Source organism: Trichechus manatus, unplaced genomic scaffold (assembly GCF_000243295.1).
Source record: "Trichechus manatus latirostris isolate Lorelei unplaced genomic scaffold, TriManLat1.0 scaffold00187, whole genome shotgun sequence".
NCBI lineage: Eukaryota > Metazoa > Chordata > Mammalia > Sirenia > Trichechidae > Trichechus > Trichechus manatus.
Genome location: NW_004444123.1, coordinates 3,589,370 through 3,615,688, shown reverse-complemented (window position 1 = coordinate 3,615,688; position 26,319 = coordinate 3,589,370). Strand labels below are relative to the sequence as shown.

Here is a 26,319-nt window from a genome sequence, read left to right as displayed (position 1 = left end):
AGTCCATCTCATTGAGGGTCTTCCTCTTTTTCACTGACCCTCTACTTTACCAAGCATGATGTCCTTCTCCAGGGACTGGTCCCTCCTGATAACATGTCCCAGGGATGTGAGAAGAGTGGACAAATAATTTCCAAACAGTGTGAGAAGCGCTGTACAGTCCTTCTGATGACCCACCGCTCACTCCTTTCTCCTGTGATTGCCTTGTGTTTTCTCGCAGAGATTGCAAGCCATCCGAGTGTAGACCAGTTTGTTTGTTTTTGCAACTTCTATGAGGCCTGATAGAAAGTTTGCAATATCATAGGATCTCAAATTTTTTTTTAAAGAAGTGAACGGAACTGACTGCAGTTGAGAAGTCAAAATTTTCTCTCTCAATCTACTGTTGGAAATGGATATTGGGTATTATATACTTTTTGACATGTTCTGAGATGTAGCTTTTACTCCAGTAGCCCATAAATGTACTAAATACTGTCCACAGAGATTTCCCAGTGTTGAACCATTCTCCAGAATCACAATAAACTCTTCCACATTTGGAAGAACCTGTTTTTGCATTCCACACTAACATCCTCCCCATCAGATGAAAGACAAGAAGGGCTTTTATATTTTCCTGAGCGTGTAGTGTTTCCTTACAAAAGGAAACATTTCTGATTCCAGCCCTTGTCTTTTTTATTTTGGTAAGAATCAGATGAAATTGTATCATTCATTAAATAGAAAATTAAGAGAAGTGGATATTAGCGCTTCTCTTTGGTCATTGTACGCCCCGGAGTTAACGTTTCCACTCTGCTGCTCTCGCTCCACTGCTCGCTCACTCCTTCCCATCACAGTCCCTCTCTGCTTGTACTGTCCGTGTTTCCTTCATTCTCTCAGACTCCCCCCTTCTAAACCAAACAGAAAGAAGAGTCCTGTTGGCACGTGGTTGAGCTCCACTCATATTTCAGGGCTTGATTTCTTGCTTTGCCCTTTCTTTCCTTCTGTGCTTCTGACCGAATACTTCGAAGCAGCAACATGAAATGCCATTTCATTTCAGGATCTGAGTAACTTAGAAAGGGTTTCCAGAGGTGGCTCTGTGCTTGTTAGAGCTTAGCTTTTCAAACATCAGCATAGCTCACTGTCCTTTTTAAATTATGTCAAATTCTGTGCTACTGATTGCAAACTCAGGAAGATGGAAGGGAAAGGGATGAGATAATTCAGGGATTACTAATGTTACAGGTTTACACATGGGGCTCTGTCTTAGTTGTCTAGTTCTGCTGTAACAGAAATACCACAGGTGGGTGACATTAACAAACAAATTCATTTTCTCAAGTGTAGGATAATAGAAGTCCAAATTCAGGGTGCCAGCTCTAGGGGAAGGCTTTCTCTCTCTGTTAGCTCTGGGGGAAGATCCTTGTCTCTTCTGAGCTTCTGCTCTTGGATGATCTTCGTGTGGCTTAGCATCTTTCTTCTCCCATCTCTGCTTTTCTCGCTTGCTTGTTTAATCTCTTATATCTCAAAATAAATTGACTCAAGAACACCCTACACTAATCCTGTTTTATTAACATAACAAAGACAACTGGGATTACAACCACAGGCATAGGGGTTAGGATTGACAACACATTTTTAGGGGGACACAATTCAATCCATAGCAGGCTCCAAGTACAACACTAACAGTCTTGACAGTCTTTTTGGCTGTCCAGCATATAAATTCCCTTCTTCGTTCGGGGAGTCGATCATGAAGCAGAGCCTGTGTCCCACTTCAGACGCTGAAAACGCCAAGCATTGCTTTCCGCCCTCTCCTGTAACCAGGGAACGGACAATACGACCTACCCCCAATTTTGAATGAAGCTGACGCCACGCTGGGGAGGGTGGCAACGTGGCCATGATTTTAGTGGTGGTGGTCAGGGTCCAGCTTGGTGGGGGTGCCAGTGTTAACCGCAGGGTCTGTTCCTGGTGGCTGTGGCAGTGGAGTCTAATTCAGTGGCCTGAGTGGGGTTATCCAGCCCGCCTGGAGATTCTTGAACTAGTCAGTATTCTTCAGTAAGTCATTTTCTCATCAAATTAGCCAAATTTCGTTCCTGTTGGCTTATATCCGAACCCGAATTGATGAGAAAACTAGTACCCTGGAGTAGCTGTGGCCAAGAGACACGCTGGGAAATGAAGAGAGGAAGGAAGGAGGAGAAGGAAACGGGGGACCAGGTTATCTAGCATGGCCGGGGCTCCAGGAAGTAGAATTCCAGTTAAGGAAGGAGACTCTGGTAGCCCGTAGCAGATGGCGATGAAACTCGTGAAAATGTTCGACAGAGACGTTCTATGGCAAGAAGGGTATGTGCTGATTTTTGAGAGGCCCACAGAGTACCCTGCAATGCACATTTTTCATCTTTTTGTCCATTTTTCCAATATTTGTATCCCCTACCTTGTAAGGAAGAGCCCATCTTCCACTGTAGAAACTGAAAATGTCAAATAGCTTTCAGTAATGGTTTTATGTGTCAAATTGGCTAGGCCAGTTTTTAGTTAAACACTAATCCAGGTGGTGGTGGTAGGTGCCGTGGAGCCAGTTCTGACCCGCAGTGACCCCACACACAACAGAACGAGACGCCGTCCAGTCCTGCACCATCCTCACAATCGTTGCTGTGTTTGAGCCCACTGTTGCAGCCACTGTGTCAGTCCATTTCGTTGAGGGTCTTCCTCTTTTTGCTGACCCTCTCCTTTACCAACCATGATGTCCTTCTCCAAGGACTGCTCCCTCCTGATAACATGTCCAAAGTACGTGAGACAAAGTCTCGCCATCCTCCCTTCTAAGGAGCATTCTGGCTATACGTCTTCCAAGATAGATTTGCTCGATCTTCTGGCAGTCCATGCTATATTCAACACCATGATTCAAAGGCATAATTTTTCTTCGGTCTTATTTATTGTCCACCTTTCGCATGCGTATGAGGCGATTGAAAACACCGTGGCTTGGGTCAGGCACACCTTAGTCCTCAAAGTGACATCTTTGCTTTTTAACACTTTGTGGTGCAATTGATTACTTTTGTGTGGCCTTTCTAGCCATGGTCTTGTAACTCCCACCCAGAGCAGAGGAGGATCCTACTACCAGCAAGAAAGAACAGCCAGGAGCGGGGAGTGCACCCTTTGGACCCGTGATCCCTGTGCTGAGAAGCTCCTGGAGGCAGGAGACAGAGAGAGCAGGCTATAACCGTGAAGATGGTGAGAAGTGATGGCAGGAGAGACCCGGCAGCAGGAGACAGCCCGGTGGTCTTCCTGGCCCACAGAGAGAGAAAGCTGAGTGCCTTTGGAGAGAGGCTTAGGGCCAGGGAGAGGTGTGCCTGCCAGCACAGCCAGGAAGAGGCTGTCCTGATAAAAGAACTGTATCTTGCGTGTTCCTGAGCCTGAATTGTAACTGTTACTTCCCTAATAAACCCGGTAATTGTGTGTGGTCTGTGAGTTCTGTGTGACCATTGCAATGAACCATCGAACCCAGCAGAGAAGTAGAGAGTGCTGTGGCGGGGGACAGTTGGTGTCAGAATTGGTAAAGATGGTGGAGAGAGGAGGCTTATCTGACCCCCGCCTCACAGGAATCAGCCCTGGGCTGTTGGTCTTGGTTCTCCTTCCCCCTTGTGAGGTTGGAGGAGGTCAGACCCTGCCCCCAAGCTGTGTTTACACATTTTAAAAGGGTCTGTTTGCAGCAGGTTTGCGCAGTGAGATGCGTTGATTTCCTGACCGCTGCTTCCATGGGCGTTGATTGTGGATCCAATGAAATTCTTGACAACTTCAATATTGTCTCTGTTTATCATATGATTTTGCATACGATTAAGGACTTGTTGGTCCTTTAGCATATGATAACTAGACTTATTGGTGCAGTTGTGAGGATTTTTGTTTTCTTTATGTTGAAGTGTAATCCATGCTGAAGGCTATAGTGTTCGATCTTTATCAGTAAGTGCTTCAAGTTCTCTTCACTTTCAACAAGCAAGGTTGTGTCATCTGCATATTGCAGGTTGTCAATGGACCTTCCTCCAATCCTGATGCTGTGTTCCTCTTCATAGAGTCCAGCTTCTTGGATTACTTGCTCAGCATACAGATTGAGTAAGTCTGGTGAAAGGATACACCCCTGACACACACCTTACCTAACTTTAAACCATGCAGTATCCCCTTGTTCTGTCTGAATGACTACCTCTTGGTCTCCGTACAGGTTCCTCATGGGTACAGTTAAGTGTTCTGAAATTCCCAGTCTTCACAATGTTAGCCATATTTTGTTATGATCTACACAGTCGAATGCTTTTGCATAGTCAATAAAACACACGTAAACATCTTTCTCATATTCTCTGCTTTCAGCCAAGATCTATCTGACATCAGCAATGATATCCCTAGTTCCACGTCCTCTTCTGAACCCGGGTTGAATTTCTGGCAGTTCCCTGTTGATGTGCTGCTGCAGCCACTCTTGATTATCTTCAGCAAAACTTTACTTGCGTGTAATATTAATGATATTGTTTGATAATTTCCATATTCTGTTGAATCACCTTTCTTTATAATGGGCATATGGATCTCTTCCAGTGGTTGGCCAAATTTCTTAGCTAGATGAGTGAGCACTTCCAGCGCTGCATCCATTTGTTGAAACATCTCTATTGATATTCCGTCAGTTCCTGGAGTCTTGGTTTTCACCAGTGTCTTCAGTGCAGCTTGGACATCTTCCTTCAGTACCATCGGTTCTTAATCATATGCTACCTCCTGAAATGGTTGAAAGAGGACTGACTCTTTCTGGTACGGTGACTGTTTCCTTCCATCTTCTTCTGATGCTTCCTACATCTAGGTATCACTGTGCAAGTATAGTGTAGATGTGTTTAGCGTCTACAATCAGTTGACTTTAAGTAAAGGAGATTACCCTTCATAGTGTGGGTGGGCCTGATCCAATCAGTTGGGAGCCAAAAGAGCAGAAACAGGTTTCTCAAAGAAGCGATTTTGCCTCAAGACTGCAAACTCCAGCCAAGTTGCCAGCCTGCCAGCTTCCTCTATAAATTCAGATTTGCCAGCTCCATGATCACTAATTCTTAAAATTAATCTCTTTCTCTCTATGTATATACATACATACATATATAAACACTTACATGTGTATTTACATACACACATATTTGTGTGTATATATATGTAAATAATGTGTGTGTGTGTTTCTGGATGCCACAAACAGTTAAGCATTAGGCTGCCAATCAAAAAGTTGGCAGTTTGAACCCACCCGGAGGTACCCATGAGGAAAGGCCAAGCAGTCTGCTTCCGAAAGGGCACAGCCTTGGAAGCCCGACGGAGTGCAGTTCTGCTCTGCAACACATGGTGTTGCCACGGGTTGGAATCGATTTAACAGCAGCTGGTCATGTTGTTTCGTGGGGTCGAGTTGGTTCCGACCCACAGCGACCCCGTGTGCAGCAGAAGGAAACCCTGCCCCGTCCTGCGCCGTCCTCACAATCGCTGTTACGCTTGAGCCATTGTTGCAGACATTGAGTCATCCATCTCGTTGAGGGTCTTCCTCTTTGGCTGACCCTCTGCCAAGCATGAGGTAGAGTAGTAGAGTATATATGGTGGGTAGAGTATTCCATATACATGCGTGTATATACTACTAGCCTAAAGGTTAGCGTTCGAACCCGCCCCGAGGCGCCTTGGAAGGCAGGCGTGGCAATCTGCTTCTGAAAGGTCGCAGCCTTGGAAACCCTATGGAGCAGTTCTGCTCTGCACACACAGGTTTATCAAGAGTCTGAAATGGACTCCAGGGCAACTGATAACAACGACATATATATAAATAGTCCCTATTGGTTCTGTTTCTCTAGAGAACCCTGACTGATATGCCTCTTTCCAGCTTTTGTTACAACTATGACAAATACATGACCTGAGTCCCACCCATCAGATGCACCCACCCCAGACTTTGAATCAGAAGCCAGGGATGTAAAGAAACAGACTATGATGACTCTGTGCTGGTGGGCATGGTGGCAGCTGTACTGTTTCAGAGGCAATGGTGGCATTGATTCTGGTGGCAGAATGCAGTGTCCAAAGGCAGTGAGTCTTCATGGAACCAGCCTTGTGGCCTGATTTTGGGCATTGTTTCTAGCTCTGTGGCCCACATGCCTGGTTCTCTGGCCCTCTTCAAGATTCTGTGAGCCACCCAGTGTGTTTAATAAATTCCTTTTCTGCTTAATTTAGTCAGAGTCGGTCTCCATTTCATGCAGCTAAGAACTGTGACTGCTGTAGTAGCCAGTCAGTCCACACGACTCCACCATCGCCAAATCCAAAACCCTCTCCTACTCCCATGCTTCCTGCTGATTTCGTGACTTCTTTCCCTTTTGGAAGCCTTCTTGAAGTCCATTTTTGCCCTAATTCCCTGATTTTAAAATGTCAGGGTGGGGAAGAAGCACAGAGTTTGCCGGGACTCCCTAATGTTAACCACAAAGCCGGTCCTGAGCCCTTAGCCCCAGGGATGGTTGTGCCTTGCAGTTCATCAGTAGTCACAATTCATTGCCTACTTAATAGTCCTTTGATTATAAAAGACCTCTTGTTGGGGGCTCAGAAGGGAAGCCAGGAATTAATTTGGCCAGAGGAATGTACCCTTTGGAATCAGTCAAAAGGTCAAGGCTGTGGAGTATCTCCCACAGAAAACAAGTCCTGGGGGAAATTCTCCCCATCCCCATAGGTCACAACAGATCTCCATTCTGCCCCATTTCCCAAGGCTCCTCTGGACTTGTGGTGTCTCACATCACTGCCTCACCACCACCATAAAACTTATCAGTGTAGTACAGTCACCAAACAGGAGTTTCCTGGGCTGGCCAACAAATATTATCAGGGAAAGTTCACTGTAACAGGGGCCTTTTGAAATCAGTAGCTTCCTATGAGGAGTCCTACATGCGAACCATTTTCATCTGCTTCCTTTAACTTTGTTGCCTTGGACCCAACTGTAGCCATTCGTTATTAATAGAAGTTAAGGAGTCCGAAAATTATCATTGAAATATATAAAATTCTTAATGAAATATATAGCAAATTTTTTACAATTCCTCCAGAGTGCCAGGTAACCTGCTAGTCTTTGTTAAATGTCTCCAGGAGCGTACCAAGGCTTCCCTGTGGGTTTCCCAAGCTCCCCTGCTAGAGGTGAAGATAATGGGCCATGTGTGAAGTCCCCTCTGCACCTTTCCGGTCCTTGAGTGCACGGGTAAGGCCAGAGTCTACCAAATCCATGCCAGTGGAAATCGGAGAGCTGAGAACAGAATCATGGCCATTGGCCTGGGTCCTCCGGACGCCAGAGAATCCCAATAAGGTAAAGGGCCATTCTGAAGGACAGCATCTAGGTTGTGATATAGTTAATAAGAATCAGGGAGCTGTTGAAATCATTGCTGTTCTAACACAACGCCGACCCTTTCACAGTCTCTGATGACTCTGCATTAGTTGGTCAAACCAGTTGCAGTGGAGACTATTCTGACTCAGAACGACCCTATAGGACAGAGTAGAACTGCCCTATAGGGCTTCCAAGGAACAGATAGCTGGTGGATTCGAACTGCTGGCCTTTTGGTTAGCAGCTGTAGCTCTTAATCACTGCATCACCAGGGCTGCTTGTATCAGCTCATACGAGGGATGAAAATCGGGATGGCAGGGGTGGGAGTGTACAGGCCAAGTAGAATCGGAGGTTAAAGATAAAACAGGACGTGCGGGTCAGGGAGGAATGTTTCCTAACTGTGCCCAAGATACTCAGCAATTTTGGGGGTGACAAATCTGGAAGTGCTGTCTGAAGTTCACCCAATCTACTCCGATGCCTCTAGGAAATAAAATCAAAATTATCCTGTTTGCTCTGATTTCTCTGTCCTAACCTAGAAACCTTCATAGAGTAATAGTCTCAGTGAATGGCTGCTGTATCATCTCTTCCTAAAGCTATCAGAGGACAGTTTTTAGGGAATTTCAGAAATTGGTGGGAAGGAGACTTATTTTATCCTAAGGAAAAATCTTGTTATTTAGAAATTTGAAGGGTAGTTATGCTGTAAAGGTTCCTATTTATGTTTCCGCATCATGACTGATAAACGGAGATCTACCTTTCTGCTGTAATCAGAAAAGATTAGATGTATTTGTTCACTGTAATCGTAAAAACAATGACAAAAGTAGGTAGAGGAGGGAAGCAAATGAGATTTTTTAAAATTATCTGCCAAAGTAATGAGCCAAAAATTCCACTTTCCAACAGGAAAAAAACATTCCGATGAGGAAAAGAGCTCTGGAGAGACGGTGGAGGAAGGCTGCGTGTTTCTCCCATCCCGGCCAGGGTGGGGCGCCATGCCCTGGGGGCATCTGGAGCTGCTGTCAGGCCCAGGGCGGGCCCCCTTGCAAAGAGGGAGCGCAGTCTGCCCACTCCTGCTGGCTTCTCAGCACTTAGCCGCCCTCCTCATTGCCATTTGACTTGTGATAGAGGTTCCCACAGGTTAGCCACTTTCCTTTCAATCTGTAATGTTTATTCTCTCAACTGATGCTAAGCGCTATAGGTGGTGTTGTAGGGGAAAAACATCACAAAGTTTAGTAAAGCAAAAAGAAAATCTTATTCGGCATATATTCAAAAAGGCAAAAGTGGTAAACGGCCAAGCATGTGACTAGAGCCCTGTCTGTCCAAGTCCAAAGAATGTTACAGAATAGGCAAGAGTGGGAAAACGGACAAGCATGCTGCCACAGCCATGTCTGCCTGAGTCCAAGGAAATATCACAGAACAGACAAAAGTGCAAAAAGGTACAAGCACGCTGTTAGAGCCATGTATGCCCGAGTCCAAAGAATATTACAGAATACGCAAAAATGGGAAAACGGACAAGCATGCTGGCATAGCCATATCTTCCCGAGTCCAAAGACCATTACAGAATCATCAGTATATATCAACATTACAAATGGGCAAAACCATTGAGGGCTTAGCCTTTTCAGATTGGCTAGAAGCTGTGGTCCTACATTTTGAATTGTCTTTCTTAACAATCGTTGGTACAGGTTTCAGTAACGTCAGGAGGGTCTTCGTTGGTCCAACAAATTTCTATTCACTAAATGCTAATAGAAAAAGAGTAGAAAGTCTTTTGTGTTCTGCTTGATTGGCTTTATGTGAAAGTTTCCCTAAAAGATATTTTCCAAGAGTAATTGTCTTTATACCTCAGGGCCCAGTTGATGTGTCCTTGTGAGTCCTTGTGAGCCCAGCTCCAGCAGGGTCACATTCTCTGTGCTCAAGGACAGGGAATAATTACTCCAATATTATTTCCTAAATCAGTGGAAATCGTGGTAGTGTTATACTGTGTATAATGTATTTAAAAATGCTTCATGGTAAACAGTGTAATATGTATGTTTGTGTTTACCATTTGCTGTGAAGGCAACTTAACTCATGGCGACCCCACGTGTGTCCGAGGAGAACTGTGCTCCGTAATGTTTTCAATGGCTCGTTTTTCAGAAGTAGATCACCAGGCCTTTCTTCAGAAGCACCTCTGGGTGGTGGGAAGGAGCTTTTAAAAAAATCTAGGTGCTTGGCATAAAGAGAGGCTTCTGTCAGAACTGCAGGCTGGACTCCAGTTTTGCTGTTTACTGCTTATTCTGAGCTGACTTTCAAAAGCCAGACAGACAGACAGAACCCTCAGGAAGCCGGTGAGCTCTGCTGCCCCCATTCCTCTCACAGCTTGTCCCAGGAAGAACATTCACTCAGGCTGGCCCTCCAGGTATCCATAGATCAAGCTGTAAGTGACGCACACTTTACGACTAGCAAAACAATGTTTAATGGAGCTTGCAGTTGTCACAAAAAAACCGTTGCCCTGGAGTCCATTCTGACTCACAGTGACTCTATAGGACAGAGTAGAACTGCCCCATAGCGTTTCCAAGGAGTGGCTGGTGGATTCTAACTGCTGACCTTTTGGTTGGCAGCTGAGTTCTTAACCACTGCGCCACCAGGGCTCCTGTAATTGTCAGGTGCCTGTTAAATCATAATTTTGTAAATGCCAGCCAATCAGAATTTTTTCCTTGTAAATTCCTGGATTTTCTGTACTTAAACTCTGTGAAAAACCCCTCTCCCTGAAGTACTTTGGTGAATCCTCATGAAGTGCTGTGTGACCTAGGTCTCTTTGTTCCTTCAGTAAACTCTTTGCTTTAGTTTTAACAGAAGCTGCAGTTTGCTCTTTGACAGTAGACTCAGACCTCCAACATCTGAGTTAGCAGCTCAGCGGTTAAACCGTTTATACCACCCGGGGACTCCCTGTTTGTGTTAACTCCTTTTGATTTGCATGCTAGGGGAGCCAGTTAACACAGGAATTATAAACTCCGGGGTGGTCAGTTAGCAGGGTTAGTGCTGGGGAGACTGAAGGAGAGGCCCATCTTCACCAGCCTTTATTAGGAGCACCTCAGCAACCTTGGTGTTCCACCAACGGTAGAGGCTTTCTTAATCAGCACAATAATTTTCCATTGGTGGAATGAGTATGGGCTAGCCAGACATATCCCTCTTGCATGAGCAAGATATATTTTATATTTTGAAATGGTTGGAAAAATCAAAAAAAGAATAATATTTCACGACACGTGACAATTACATAAGCTTCAAGTCTCAGTGTCCGTGAAGTTTCACCGGACAGCAGCCAAGCTCGGTGCTTTATGGAGTGAGTGGTCGCGTCAGAGACCACGTGGCCCGTAGAGACTCCCATACTCCTTCCAGGAGAAGTTGCTGATCCCTGCTCTGTACTTTACCAACAGGGCCTGAGGATCCTGCCAGTCCAGGGTTCAGCCTCTGAGGAGGATTTTGATGGCTGTGCTTCTTGTCCCTGCTGCACATTAGAATTGCCAGGGGAGGTTTAAATACCCCAGTACCTAAACCCCAACCCAGATCAAGTAAACCAAAATGGCTTGGACTAGTGTCTGGGGAATTTTTTTTTTTTTTTTTAAGCTCACCAACTGTTTAAGGTATAGCAACTATTGACAACCACGCGCTAGAGATGGAGTGACCCATTCAGGAAAAGTGTTGGTGGCTGTTAGGTGCTGTCGAGTCGGTTCCGACTCAAGCGACCCTATGTACAACAGAACCAAACACTGCACTGTCCTCACAGTCGTTGTCATGCCTGAGCCCATTGTTGCAGCCACTGCGTCAATCCATGTCGTTGAGGATCTTCCTCTCTTTTGCTGACCCTCTACTTTACCAAGCATGATATCCTTCTCCAGGTATGGTCCCTCCTGATAACTTGTCCAAAGTATGTGAGACATAGTCTTGCCATCTTTGCTTTTAAGGAGCATTCTGGTTGTACATCTTCCAAGACAGATTTGTTTGTTCTTTTGCAAGTCCATGGTATATTCAGTGGTCTTCGCCAACACCACAATTCAAAGGCATCAATTCTTCTTTGGTCTTCCTTATTCATTGTCCAGCTTTCGCATGCATATGAGGCGATTGAAAACACCAAGCAAGGCTTGGGTCAGGCACACCATAGTCTTCAAGGTGACATCTTTGCTTTTTAACACTTCTAAGAGGTCTTTTGCTGCATATTTGCCCAGTGCAATGAGTCTTTTGATTTCTTGACTGCTTCTTCCATGGGTGTTGATTGTGGATCCAAGTAAAATGAAATCCTTGACAACTTCAAACTTTTTTCCGTTTATCATGATGTTGCTCATTGGTCCAGTTGTGAGGATTTTTGTTTTCTTTATGTTGCGTTGTAATCCACACTGAAGGCTATGGCCTTTGATCTTCATCAGTAAGTGCTTCAAGTCCTCCTCACTTTCAGCAAGCAAAGTTGGGTCATCTGCACATCGCAGGTTGTTAGTGAGTCTTTTGTTGATCCTGATGCCCCATTCTTCTTCATATAGTCAAGCTTCTCGAATTATTTCCTTGGCATACATATTGAATAAGTATGGTGAAAGATACAACCCTAATGCACACCTTCCCTGACTTTAAACCATGCAGTATCCCCTTGTTCTGTTCAAACCACTACCTCTTGATCTATGTACAGGTTCCTCGAGAGCACAATTAAGTGTTCTGGAATTCCCATTCTTTGCAATGTTATCCATAATTTGTTGGATCCACACAGTCGAATGCCTTTGCGTAGTCAATAAAACAGGTAAACTTCTTTGGCGGGTGTGCCTTAAACTGCAGTGCTTCTTGAACTTTAACGAGCATGTAAATCACCTGAGGATCTTGTTGAAAGACAGATTCTAGTTAAGTAGATCTGGGGTGTGTGGAAATAGACAAAGGACCACCCAGGTAAGAATAAACAAAGGCTGCTTATTCAGAACTTCCACAGCAAGGAAGTCAACCACCTTATCTTTCTTTTGACAGAGACTCAAAGGCAGGCAGGAGAGTGGGAAAGCTTTCTAGTGGAAGGCAGGACAGCCTGTTGGGTAGAGCAGCATACTTGGCTCTCTCTGGTCTTTCCTTAGAAACCCTAGTGGTGTAGTGGTTAAGAGTTTGGTTGCTAACCAAAAGGTCGGCAGTTCAAATCCACCAGGCACTCTTTGGAAACCCTGTGGGGCAGTTCTACCCTGTCCTACAGGGTCACTATGAGTTGGAATGGACTTGATGGCAATGGGTTTGGTTTCTTTTTTTTTTTTTTTGGTTTGGTCTGTCCTTAGTTGGAAGCGGGGACAAAAACTAAGGAAGCTGTCAGTTATTAATCACGTCCTGGCTATTTGGGGCCCGCTGTCACCGGGGATGGCCGTTTGGCTCCCTGGACGGTAGCTGCAGGTAGTGGTGTGACTTCCTGGCTGGACGATGCAGGTCGTGGGTCAGAGGTCTGTCTTTCTATGTGGTCCGGCCATTGTCTGTTCTTTCAGTCTCAAGAGTGGGATTTTGTTTACAAAAGCTCCCAGACGATGCCGGTGCTACTGGCCATGGGCCGCGCTGCGAGAAGCAAGGCAAGAGCAGGGGCTTCAGTGAGCTTACGGAATATATTTCTTGAGTGGATTTTGCCTGCATGGCAGAGTTCAGTGTGAAACTTGCTTTCTTCAGAACCTGCCACTTGGAGTGGGTGGTGAGGGAGGAGCCCTAGGCTCTACTCTGACTCCACTGCTGGTTGCCAGTAGTTTCCAAAGAACCCCGTAAACATGAACCTCTGAAATGGCGGGGGCCAGTGTGGTTCAGCTACTGGGTATAGCTTGTTGGTGCTGTCGTTAGCGGCCTAGCCGGCCCCCGACTCATAACGACCCCACACGCAACTGAACAAAAACACTGCCGGGTCCTGGTCCATCCCCATGATTGGTTGCGGATCTGATCGTTGTGATCTGTAGGCTTCTCATTGGCTCATTCGGAAGTAGGTCACCAGGCTTTTCTTCCTATTCCGTCTTAGTGTGGAAGCTTTGCTGAAACCTGTTCAGCATCAGAGCAACATGCAAACCACAGGGTACCTCATGTTGAATGATACAGACCCAGCCCTTGCCATCTTGGAATTTACCATCTAGTGAAACCGACCAAGAGGCAGCACAGAAACTATTTTAGGATTTGCTCTGAAGGAAACAAATCGGGCGCTGTGATGGAGACTACGGGGAGAGGCCACCGACTTCAGATGCAGTGGTCGATAAAGGCCTCTGCTGAGACCTGAGGGTCAGAAGGCACCAGGTCTGTGAAGAACAGGGAAAGAGCCTCCTAGGCAAAGGGAGGAGCTAGCGTGAGGGCACCAAGTCAAGGAAGTCTCCCATTTAAGGAACTGAGGGTCATTGTGACTACAGGGCAAGAGAGGTGATGTTTGGCTTGGACTGTTGATGGGGAAGATGACAAGAGACAAGAAGACTCCTAGGCCATTCTTGCCTAGTACATCACCTTTAAATAAATTCTTTTTTTAAATAAAAAAAAAAACCTTTTCCATTTGATCTCTAAAAGTTCTTTATATAGTAAAGGTATTAACTCTGTCAGATGTATTTCAAGTACTTTTCCAGTTTGTACTTTGTCTAAAAACCTTATTTTATAGTGCTGTTACAGTCGACTGGTTCTTGAACGGAGACGTGCTTGGGGAATGGTAATATACTCAGGAAGAGGGAAGCTAATCAAAGAAATTGGTGGAGAGATGAGTAGCTCTGACTTTTCCATTTTCAGCTTGAGGCGCTTCTTAGAAGCGAGGACTAGGCATGGGATTGGTATCATCTGTGTACAAATGGTTGTTGACATGAAAAGAATGCTGGGGAAGGGGACATCAACGAGACCACAGATAGATCCATTGCTGAAATCCTCTTCTCTGGAGAGCCAAGGCAGAGTTGTGGTAAATAAAGCAGCAGCCAAAATTTAGGTTGTAAGACTCGTCACCTGTCACAAATTGAGGCTGCCAAGGGTACCTGGGGGTAACAGCCATAACATAAGCAACGGCAAGGGCCCTGAAACACTCCTAAATAAATTCCTGAAGTAGGAAATCAGAGGAAGCCTATGACCCTGGGCTCAAGGCAAAGGAGAGCTGAGGCACAGAATTTTGGTTCCTGGACAATGGGCTTGGGTAGGGTAGTTCTGACTACAGTGTGTTATCTGTGGTTCAAACTGTCTCCAGCCCCGCAGACTCATGAATGAGGAAGAGGGTCTGCAATAAGAGTAGACGAATGTAAGAGTTTCGTCACTAAAATCTCCAAGGGTAACCTCTGCAGACTCTCTGCTGCTCTGGCGCTTTGAGTGGAGCCAGTTCATCCACCCTACCCATCCCACTGCAGAGAGGACAGAAAAGGGCAGATTTGGGCAGTAGTTTTAGAACTGAGTGTGCTCAAGCCTCCAACCTACACCTTTTATTTCCTAGTTTCACATCCCAGCCCTAGTACTGCGTTAGGCACTTTTGTTTTGAAGGCCTTATCAGGACAGGGCAGCATTTGCTTCGTTTGTGCTTGGGGTCCCATGAGACAGGACGACTCCTGGGCAGCTAACGGCGACAACAACCACATTCAGATCCCAGTGTCTTGGTCGGCGCCACTTGGGGCACATCTGCAGACCCAGGGAAGGGAGTAGCTCCCCTCCTGTGACCTGCAGGACCCTGGCCAGGGAAAACACCACTGGGTATTGATGGCTTCAGCAGCAACGGTGGGCCACGCTGCCATCTTGCCCTGCCTTTGGTTAGTGTCCTGACTTGGGAGCTCACCTCCAGACACCCCTGCAGGGAACCAGAGCAGAAAAGGAGGAAAATGCCTGCCACCAGGTGTTTACTGAGAGGAACACCTGCATCAACAGACAGGAAACTCCTGGGAGGCGTTTGAGCAGGTGGCTGGAATTTCTGCAATTTCACGTAGGGTCAGGGGCCAAAGTATTTATTGTTTTGTGATTTTTGAGGTTCTGGTTTTAGCCCTAGACTGTTGTGGGGAGCATAGAGGAGGATAAAACAGGAACACCTAACCATGCCAGGGGCTTGGGGTAGGGGGAGGAAGGACGTGAAGCAAGGCTTCCAGAAGGTGGTGGTGGTGAAGCTGAAGTTTGCAAGGATTAAAGTTAGCCAGCTGAAGGGCAGGTGGCAGAATAAGGCAAGTCTATATAACCACAGATAGTTCCATAAAGCTGGAGGTATACAGGGGAGGAGGTTGGATGGGGTTAAGGAGAAATGAGGCTAGGAAGGGCCTTGACTATTTTGTACATGGCATGACACTCATTTCTTAGGTGTGTATCTTCTGCAGTGCATCTTAGATTGAGCCAGAGAAATGATGCTATATTTGATAGTCTTTATTTAGGCTGCTAAGTGTTGGGAGATGATTCTCCACAGGTCTCTCTTGTTTCTGCACGTCCTGGGCACAAAGACACTGACAGCTTTTATTCCAGACTATCTCTTCAAAGATATTTGTATAGCTAAAGCATTGGAAGATAGAGACAGGGTCTCCCTCTGGAGCACAAGGCAGGTTTGTTTATGTCCAGTATAGTAAAGATACTCCCTTGGGGCAAAGGTTGGGTCTTCTAAACTCAAGGCTCCTCAGCTGTGAAGCAAACCCTTTGTGTGTGTGGCGTCCACCTGGGCAGCTCCCCTTGCCCCTTGGGTCTTGATGGTGAGAGTGGGGCAGGTAAAGGGAGCCCACTCGAACCTGAGGTTCATGCTGCCTGCCGTGCTAGGAGTAATAAAGTCATTTGTCTCTGACCCAGGAGTCTCATGTCTTCTGCCCATGAACGTGTGGCAGGCTAACCCTTCACAGGAGGCGCTTGCCATATGGAACAGCCTATTAACTCAAAGTACAAAAATGGGCATGGGCAATGAAATATACCAAAAAATCTCTATCTGTAGATACCTTATATGACCCTTATTCAAATCACTAGAATCATAGCTCTCACGGTAAGTTAATGTAATGAAGCATTTATAAGCAAGCATTAACTTTGAGCAGCTGTAGCATTCAACTTGATCAATAGGGTTGATCAACATAGTCCACTGATTTATAGAAACAAATAAACTATGATTTAAGTATTTTAGCTAGTTTACAGTGAACTTTTTAGTCTTTCATTTTTTTAAAATATCTTTAATAACCCAAATCCTTCAAAACATCTAAGTCTAAATAATGGAGTAGAATGAATAAAGATGTAGTATCTTTTAAGTGACTTAATCAAATGGGTTTTTTTTGGTGATCTTGTGAATAATTTTGCTTAGCAACTTTTATAATTAACAGTTTATAAATAACTTAGACATTGAGGAAGGATCAAAGAGAGCGCACTTCTGTATATCTTTGGAGACACACTTTATCCAAATATGGCATTATCTGAAAAATAAAAAAAAAAGAAGTCTTTGTCATATGGCACAGTGCATTTTGTAGTTTTCAAAATAACCCTGGTGGGCAGAGAGGATGAGCACTGTTTTACAGATAAATAAACTAGTGGTTGAGCACTCGGCTGTTAACCGAAAGGTCGGTGGTTCACACCCACTAGCCGCTCTGTGGGAGAAAGATGTGGCAGTCTGCTTCCATAAAGGTTACAGCCTTGGAAGCCCTCTGGGGCAGTTCTACTCTGGCCTACAGGGTTGCTATGAGTTGGAGTCAACTCGACAGCAACAGGTTTGCTTTTGGTTTTTAGAAACACTAAATTACTAAAAGCATGAGCATAACCAAGGGCAGAAATAGAACCTGAACCCAAGTCCTCTGTTTTTAAGACAAACGTGTGTTTAAGCAAGACTGCCCCTCTTTGGCCTCCATATCTCCAAGTGGAAGACTGAAGAGAGAGCCTAGAGCTTTCTTGCTGAGAAAACCCCTTCCCTGAACTTCACATCACTTTTGGCAGGAACAGAGAGGAGCCCCCAGAACTCTGAGTGCTGCCAGCAAAATCCTCAACCTCCCTCCCCCTCCCCGCACTCTAAATCATCAGCACTAATCGCAGTCATCTCATTCTGTCCTTCTGTCGTCCCTCGTCCCTCATCCCCTGGATACTAATCCTCATCTAGCTCTATGGGCAGCCATGCATCCCCACCCTGTCTTCCTACCTTCCCGCCCTACTTTATTTTCCCCATAGCACTTACGCCATATATCTATGGAGCCCTGGTGGCGCAGTGGTTAAGAGCTTGGCTGCTAACCAAAAGATTGGCAGTTTGAATCCGCCAGCCGCTCTGCTGCTTTTATCCACTAAATCTAACCTTTATTAGGCAGGGAGTTTTGTCTTATTTTTCACTGTATCGCCAGCATATTGATAGTGCATAGAATAGTGCAAACATAAAGTAGGCAAGCAATAGATATTTCTGGGTGAGTGCGTAAATAAATGAATGAATGTGTTTCTTCCTCTTGCAGAGGTATGGCCAAAGGAAAAGAGTAGAGTGACTTCTAATATTGTGTGCGTCCAGCAAAATGTACCTTATTATTACCATTTCCAAAAAGTATTCTATCGCAACAGAGGTGTAGTGGGGAACTCTAGGTTTGTGAGCCACCACCCCAGGGCATGGCATTGGTCTCAAGGGGAATGAGGTAAGATTGACCACTACTTCTAAAAAAAATAGTCCACGTCCCAGTATTTATTCAGTCAGTAAACAAATATTTCCTGAATGCCTACTTTGTGCCAGACACCATTCTAGGGACTGAGGCTAAAGCAGTGAACAAAACAGTCACCATCCCTGCTTTTATGGAGCTTAGCATTCAGGAGTGATAAAAATAAAGCCGAGTAAGGGATTGCAATTTTAGATAGGGTGGTATCTGATGAGATGAGTTTTGAGCAAAGACCTTGTCATGGATTGAATTGTGTCCCCCCGAAATATGTGTCAACTTGGTTAGGCCATGATTCCCAGTATTGTGTGGTTGTCCTGCATTTGGTGATCTGATGTGATTATCCTCTGTTTTGTGATGTCTTGTAAATCCTAATCTCTATATTTAATGAAGCAGGATCAGTGTGGAGTGTATCTTGAGTCATCGCCTTATAAGAGGGTGTGATTCAAGTCATACCCTTGTTTAAGTCACACCTTTACTCAAGTCACACCCTTCCTTGAGTCTCTTCTTTTACCTTACAAGAGATAAAAGGAGAGAGAAGTGAGCAGAGATGAGAGGGACCTCAATACTACCAAGAAAGAAGAGCCGGGAGCAAAGCATGTCCTTTGGACCCAGGGTCCTTGCACTGAGAACCTCCTAGACCCAGGGGAAGTTGATGCCAAGACACATGGAGATCTCCAAGGAACGCTGGGCCCACAGATGTTGAAAGGAGACAAGACCTTCCCCCAGAGCCAACAGAGAGAGAAAGCCTTCCCCTAAAGCTGATGCCCTGAATTCAGATTTCTAGCCTCCTAAAGTGTGAAAGAATAAATTTCTGTTTGTTAAAGTCATCCACTTGTGGCATTTCTGTTATAGCAGTACTAGATGACTAAGACAGACCTGAATAAAGAGAGAGTGTTCCACGTAGAAGGAACAGCTTATGCCAAGTCCCTGAGGTGAGGACCAGCTTGGTATGTTCCAAGAACAGGAAGAAAGCCATTGTGGATACGTGGAATGAGTCTCAGGAGAGTGAGGGAGATGAGATTGGAAAGAGAAGCAGGGATGTGTTCATGGAGGGCCTGTAAATGCAGGGTAAGGAGTGTGGAGTTTATCCTAAGTGTGGGGTGAAACCACAGTAGAGTTTTGAGCAGCAAGTGACATATCTAATGTGTGTTTTTTAAAAGGTCAATCAGAGTGTTGTGTGAAGAAGTCAATGTGAGGGTAGCAACCGTGGGAGCTGGGGTCCCTGGTGTACTTTGGGAGAGAAATGATCAAGGACTGAATTGGGCTGACGGCACTGGTCAGATTCAGGACTGATTCTGAAAGAGGAGCTGGCGGGACTTGCTTGCACTGAAAGCGGGACGCGAGGGGAAGGGAGCTGAGTGTGACTCCATGACCTTTGGCCTGCTGAGCCGTTTGTTGACTGGTAGGGCCATTTCCTGAGATGAGGAAGCCTGGGGGAGGAGCGTGTGTGTATGGGAGTGGGGGATAGCAGTTCTGTGTTGGATGTGGTCAACTTGAGACACCACCAAGTACAAGTGTCAAGAATGCAACCAGACATGCAAGTCTGTAACTCATGAGAGAGCTCAGGGCTGGTGATAGAGATGTGGGAAATAGAGATGATGTTTTGTTTTACGACTGGTTGAGATCACCTAGACAGTAAACAGACAGTAAATATAGATAATGAGATGAGGGCCCGGTATTCAGCTTTGCTCAGCTTTGCGTTCTTTACCATTCAGAGGACGGAAGGAGGCCATCTTCTTATATAACAAAACCTGTTGCCTCGAGCCAATTCCGACTCAAAGCGACCCTGGGTATTGTTGACCGACCCTGGGTATTGTTGACCGTTTAAAACTTTTGACAGTATTCAGAATAAAGTGGGCGCTCAAAAAACATCAGCTCCCTTCTCTATACCCAGGTACTTTCCCTTTGTGGAAATAAAAAGTAAATAAGCCTCAGATATCTTTTTTTTAGCCTTGATTAGAATTAAAGTTGAAACCCAAAACCATAAATTTCAAGTAATAAATAATGAGAAAACCATGGGAGAAATTTTAAGAAACTTTTGATAATGCACAGTACTGGATGAACAATTACCCGTCATTTCTTTAGACCAGCAATTCTCAAGTGTTTTGGTTCCAGGACCCATTATACGCTTAAAAATCACTGAAGACCTTAAAGGTTTTCGTTCATGTGTGTCGTATCTCTCAATATTTACCATTTTAGAAATTAAAATGGAAAATTTTAAACTCAAGAACTTTCCATTAACAGAGTAATGATGTCATCACACATCATGTAGCTTCTAGATAATTCCATTTTACTCTTATCAGAGCCTGAGACTGAAAAAGGCAAATAATTTCTCAGTATTATTATAAAAATAGGCTTGACCTCATGGACCCCTGAAAAGGATTTCAGGAGCCCCACCTCCAGGGGCCCAGAACAAAATTAGAGAAACCCTATGGATCCCAGCAGTCCGATCCTGATGTGCAAGGCGTCTCTCGGAGTTGGAAGCCCGCTCAACAGCAGCTAACAATAAATAACAAAGTTTAGACTAATAAGGAAAAAGTGTGTATTGACATACCAGCTACCATAACATTTAAATCAGGTTATACTCATTGTGTACAACGTCATTGTAAAGTTCAGTTTCTGTTTAAGTCTGCTTGTTAAAAGGGGCAAAGAGCTGCCCAGCTACTATTATCTAACATTTCGATCAAGAACACAATAGGTGGATCCTGATAGAAAGGGAAAAATTGTGGAACAGAACTTCAGATTCCCAAAGAATCCAGACGTATGGATCCCTTGAGGCTGGAAGAACCCCAGTGACTATTGCCTTGGGATACTCTTCAAACCTTGAAACAGAACTAACCCCTGAAATCATCTTTAAACAAACAAAGTTTAGCTCAAAAAGTGAAGAATGTTATCCTTAAGTATTGCACTTAAAAAAAAAAATGTCTGTATGAGACCAAAGTGACAACAGTGACTCTGAAAGAGATAAGAAGGGTAGGGCAGTGAGTTTAAACTGAAGGGGTGTGTCTTAGGCTGGGTTCTCTAGAGAAGCAAAACCAGTAAAGCATATAAATATATATACAGAGAGATTTATATGAAGGAAATAGCTCACGCAATTGTAGAGGCTAAAACGTCCCAAGTCCACAGATCAGGGTAGAGGCCTCTCCCAGTTCACGTAGCCGCAGAAGCTGGTGAACCCAAGGTCGGCAGGTCGGAGAGGGGCTCCCGCTCACAGACTGTGAAGGTCAGTGAATTCCAAGATCAGCAGACAAGACAATAAGTTTTCTCCTGATTCCTGCAGCTGCAGGGGCTGGGGAACCCAAGGTCAGCAGGTCGGGGAACCAGACTCTTGCTTGCAGGCTGAGAAGTTTAACGAATTCTGAGATCAACAGGTAAGCGGCTAGCTCAAGTCCCAGCAACCGGAGGTGAGACAACAAGAGGCAGCTGCTGAGTCTAGAACAAGCCCAAAACCTTGGCAGGGCGAGCAGACAGCAAGTAACCCGGCGGAAGGCAGACAGACGAAACCGAGAGGGCAGTGAGCTGCCACAGACCCCGCCTCCGCCAGTACCACTCAGCAGATTCCCTCATGGGGGTGATCACAGCATTATACAACTGCTAAAACACGGAGAATAATGGTCTAGCCAAGCTGACGGACACTCTTAACCATCACAGGGTGACACAAGCAGGCAGGAATGATGAGAACGTTGACACAGTGTGAAGCATATAACCGATGTCACTGAACAATGTGCCTAGAAATTGTTAAGTGGGAACATGTCTGACGTGTTTATCTTTTCACCAAAAATAAAATAAAATTAAATTTAAAAGGGGAGGGGGGGAGCTTTTCTACAATATTGAAGGGCTTGTTTTAATGTTCCAAGATTGTTGGCCTATAACCTTGAAACCATGAGTGGGTTATGGAAACTAAATTTGTTAGACTTTGTATTGTAGAAAACTATCATGTAAAGTTGTAAACTACCTTTGTCATAGGAGGTAGCTTTTTTGTCCCCCGGTTCACTTATGAGAATTACCTACTGGCTGTGACTTTACTCATTTAGTTCTAAGTAACTCAACCAGAATAAAAGCTTATACAAATTCCCTTAGAATTAGTAACACAACTAAAGGCCTTCTTCCTAGTGAAAAGTGTTTCCGAGTAAGATAAATACATTACTTAAGTATTACCTTTAAGATAGTCAAAAACCTAAATGCTTAGAGAAACACCAAAAATTAGTGTAACAGAATATACTTATTGTGAGTAGATAGGATTCAAATTGGGCAGCATCAACCAGAGTGGAAGAGGCTGCGTAGGTCCGGCTCACTCTTATTTGCTCCCCATTGCTGACCGCCACGTTGTCTCATGATCTTGTCTTTCCCTCCCGTTCCAGTCCCTACAAAAGGTTTCAGATTAACCGATGTTCCTCCTTGGAGGGTGGAAAACAAGTGATCATGATCTAAGGATGAAAAAGCGAACAAAGCACCCATCTTGTGACAAGAAAACCAGGATGTCGCCAGATAACCCCCAAGAATACCAGTAGAAGATTAACTCATCTGAGACATGACCACCTCAAGGGGGAACTAACACAAACTTCTAAAACCTATAATCCTGTCCCTATAAAAGCCTTCAGCCGATCTCCAGTTGGGGAGATGGGTTTTTTGGAGGAATCTATTCCCCTCTGTCTCCTATATATCGATATATAATAAACCTCTTGCTGCTCACCTCACCCCGTCTCAAAATTGGCTATTGCAAAAGGCGGCTCCAATCCGCATTATTGCGGTAACATGAGTAGCTGAAAGCACTCCCAGGAGGGGATAGTGACAGTGGGTCATATAGGTTATTGTTATGTTAATTTCTCAGGATATAACATCAAAGCACAAGCAGCGTTTCAGGGTCTGTAGGTTACAGAAACAGAATCACCAAGGACACTCCATACATCCTAAAACACAGCCTCTGGTCAGACCCTGTAATTCTTGCTTCTCAAAGCTGGCTGCACACAGATAATTCCCCAAGAGAAAAAAAACACCCCAATGCCTAAGGCCAGACAGCCTCTGCTAAGCTGCTTATAGGCTATTGTTTGACCTGAAGGTGACTCCCGGGACTCAGTTCCTTTAAGATTCAGAAGGACGCCTAAAGGCAGATGGCCTGGGTGAGTCACCCCAATTCCATGAACCCAGAAATCTGGATTCCAGGAGAATCAAAACGATTTTGTCAAAACACAATGGGTCGGTCATTCCCACTAGAATGGTAAATATATAAAAAAAAAAAAAAAAAGGTAAACAACAAGTGTTGCTGAAGTTGTGGAAAAACTGGAACCCTCATCCATTGCTGATAGGAATGTAAAATGGTACAGCCACCGTGGAAAACAGTTTTGCAGTTCCTCAAAAAGTTGAACATAGAATTACCATATGACCCAGCACTCCCATTCCTTGCTATGTATCCAGAAGGGAAGGCAGGGACGCAAACAGAAATCTGTACACCGGTGTTCATTGCAGCGCTTTTCACAACAGCCAAAATGTGGAAACACCTGAAATGTCCACCAACAGAGAAATGGATGAACAAAGTGTGGTCTATACATACAACGGGATATCACGCAGCCATAAAGAGAAACGGAATTCTGAGGCATGCCACAACATGTGCTAACGAATGTTTTGGTGAGTGTATTTTCACACAGAAACCGCAATGGGGAGTCTCGGTTTTCCACGCCACAGTGTGTCACCCTCTCTACACCACTTACTAAGGGCACTGGGCAAATGTGAAGTCACAAACCCATCATCAAAAAATTACATCTCCAAGATGGCAATCCTTTTGTTTCTGACCTAAATTAATAATTTGTTGATTGTATTTAACAACATTACATACCCCACCAAAGAAGGAATATAAATGGCCAACAAACACACAAAAAGATGCTCAACGTTATTGGTCATTAGGGAAAAGAAAATCAAATCCATGATGAGATCTCACTTCATACCCATTAGATTAGCTGTGATCCAAAAAAAGGAAAAACAACAGGTGTTGGTGAGGAAGTGGAGAAATTGGGACCCTCACCCTTTGCTAGTGGGACTGTAAAATGGTACAGTTGCTACGGAAAAGTCCGACAGTTCCTCAGATAGTTAAACACAAGAGTTACCATGTGATCCAGCAATTCCACTCCAGATTACATACCCAAAAGAATTAAAAGCAGGCACACAGACAGATACTTGTACACCAACGTTCATTGCAGCACTATTCGCAATAGCCAAAGGTGGAAACAGCCTCAAGGCGATCAACAGATGAATGAATAAACAACATGTACCGGGTATGTATAACGGAATATTACTCTGCCGTGAAGACAAAGTACTGATAACATGCTACAACTTGGTGAACCTTGAAAACATTCTACTGGGTGAAATAAGTCAGTCACAGAAGGACAAATATTATATGATCCCACTTACATAAAATATCTAGAATAAGCAAGTATATAGAGGCCAAAGTTTATCAGTGGTCACCAGGGATGACTGTGCAGGAGGGAGGGGAGAAGGAGTCTCACTGTTTGGGGGACACTGAGCTTTGATTAAGGGTGATGGAAAACGTTGGAGGCGAATAACAATGATAGTTGAACGACATGATAAACATAATTAATGTCACTGAATTTTACAAGTGAAGAACGTTGATAGGAGAATCTTTTGGTAAATATATATTTACCACAAGAAAAAAAAATTACACATCCTATTTTTTTAAACAAATGAAAAATCACTATCCGTTTTGTGCTTTGACCTGGCAACAAGCAGTCACAGTCCCAGGTATTATCAGCTCTTCTTTACTGTCTACAAAATAATGCCACCGTCAGACCTGGTTGTGACTCTCCCACCCTGTCTCCTTCTACATTTTTTTTTAAAATTTTGTTGTTGTTGTTGAGAATATACACAGTAAAACGTACAACAATTCAACCGTGTCTACGTGCCCCGTTCAGCGACATTCCCACCCTTCTGGTCCGAGTTGTTCCTCCCTCATTAACATAAACTCCCCGTCCCCTCTCCCGCTACATTTGATTTCTGTTCCTCAGGGCTTTTTGTTTTGCTGTTTCTCATCAAAACCATCTCCATGTACCTCATTTTGTACATGACGTTTTTGCAAGGCAACAAAAATTGGTGAGAAAGAAGGTCTCTGGAGTTTTTGTGGCCTCTTAAATTATCTATACAATCCTTCTAAAAATGTGGTTCTGGGGCTGTGAGCATCGGAATCAGCTTAGCGTGCCGAGAATGCAGATTCCAGAGCCCAGACTAGAGCCTGTTGCATGAGCTGGCCTGAGGTGGGGCCAGGATTCTGTCCGCACGGCAATGAGAATCTCTGTCTGCAGTAGATCTTACAGCAACCAACCTAGGTCCCTGGCACTTATGACTTCAGACATCTCCCTTTTAAACTATCCCGGGGCAATAGCTATGAGCCTCTTTCAACACCAGAAATTCTTCCTAAAGTTTACTTTATAAATCTTTCCTATGGATGTCCCTGGAGAAAGATATGTTTGGTAGACGGTCAGCGAAAAAGAGTAAGGCCTTCAAAGAGATGGATTGACGCAGTGGCTGCAACAATGGGCTCAAGCACGACAATGATTTCGAGGACGGCGCAGAACCAGGCAGTGTTTGGTTCTGCTGTACACAGGGAAGTAAGTCGGAACTGACCTGACGGCACCTAACAAAGAAAAACAAGACAACTGACTGGGTGGGATTCCTACCATAACATCTTACTTTTTGGTGGAAAGTGCTTCTTCTCTGTGTGAACAAGGCGACTCAGTTTGACCCAGGAGCTCCTGCCAGTGTCTGGAACAGATTCTTTGGTCTTGCTATGATCAGGCAACCTGCAGGCATTGAAATGCCTCTTCTGAGCTCTCAGTAGGCTGACTTGATTGCTTCTTTCCACGAAGCAGTTGGATTCACGCCTTTCATTTATCTCCTCCAGGAGCTGTTGTTTGCTTCCTTTGAGTTTTTTAATTATTTGGTTAGTTCTGTTTATACATGCCATTATGCTAACAAACCATCAGTGAGTGATTCTTGCTGTCCTGCAAGCAGATGAAAAAACACTACAGTTGTTTGCTTGACTTAGAAACAAGTACTCACAATCAGGTATTTACCATTTTCTCTTTCTTCTGCAAAACAATGCCACCACCACACCCGCTCTGCAGATCCCTTCACTCTTTATTATTGTTCTTAAGGTCTTTTTTATTCTGGTTTCTCTCCAGGGGGGAAAACAAAGGACACACACAAAAAGAACATCACACACACAAACAAAAACTCATTGCTGCTGAGTTGGTTCCAATTCATAGCGATCCTACATAGGGTTTCCAAGGCTATAAATCTTTGTGGAAGCAGACTGCTGTCTTTCTCCCGAGAAGCAGCTGGTTGGTTCAAACCACCGTCCTTTCGGTTAGCAGCTGAGCGCTTAACCACTGTGCCATTCGGGGCCCCTTCAAGAAGGGCATAGTAAGAGAATATATTTTGTTTTTGTTTTTAATTCTATGCATTGGTTTTTGTTTTTAGTAACATTTATTGTTTCTTCTGGCTATA

General features: G+C 44.6%; 1 protein-coding gene across 2 annotated transcripts; it reads right to left on the bottom strand.

The window, feature by feature from the left end:
* Nucleotides 1-16,391: 16,391 nt before the first annotated feature.
* SPATA45 (spermatogenesis associated 45) lies at nucleotides 16,392-25,788 on the bottom strand. Of its 2 annotated transcripts, none has more exons than XR_002825786.1 (2): nucleotides 20,897-20,919; nucleotides 16,392-16,599 (listed from the first exon to the last, which is right to left on the bottom strand). XR_002825786.1 is itself a non-coding variant. In XM_023741729.1 (2 exons), the coding sequence occupies exons 1-2, from the start codon at nucleotides 25,775-25,777 to the stop codon at nucleotides 16,580-16,582; spliced, it is 294 nt and encodes a 97-aa protein (XP_023597497.1). In that variant the 5' UTR covers nucleotides 25,778-25,788; the 3' UTR covers nucleotides 16,392-16,579. The 2 variants fall into 2 exon arrangements, 1 of the variants encoding a protein (XP_023597497.1); XM_023741729.1 differs by lacking the exon at nucleotides 20,897-20,919 and adding an exon at nucleotides 25,504-25,788.
* Nucleotides 25,789-26,319: the final 531 nt, after the last annotated feature.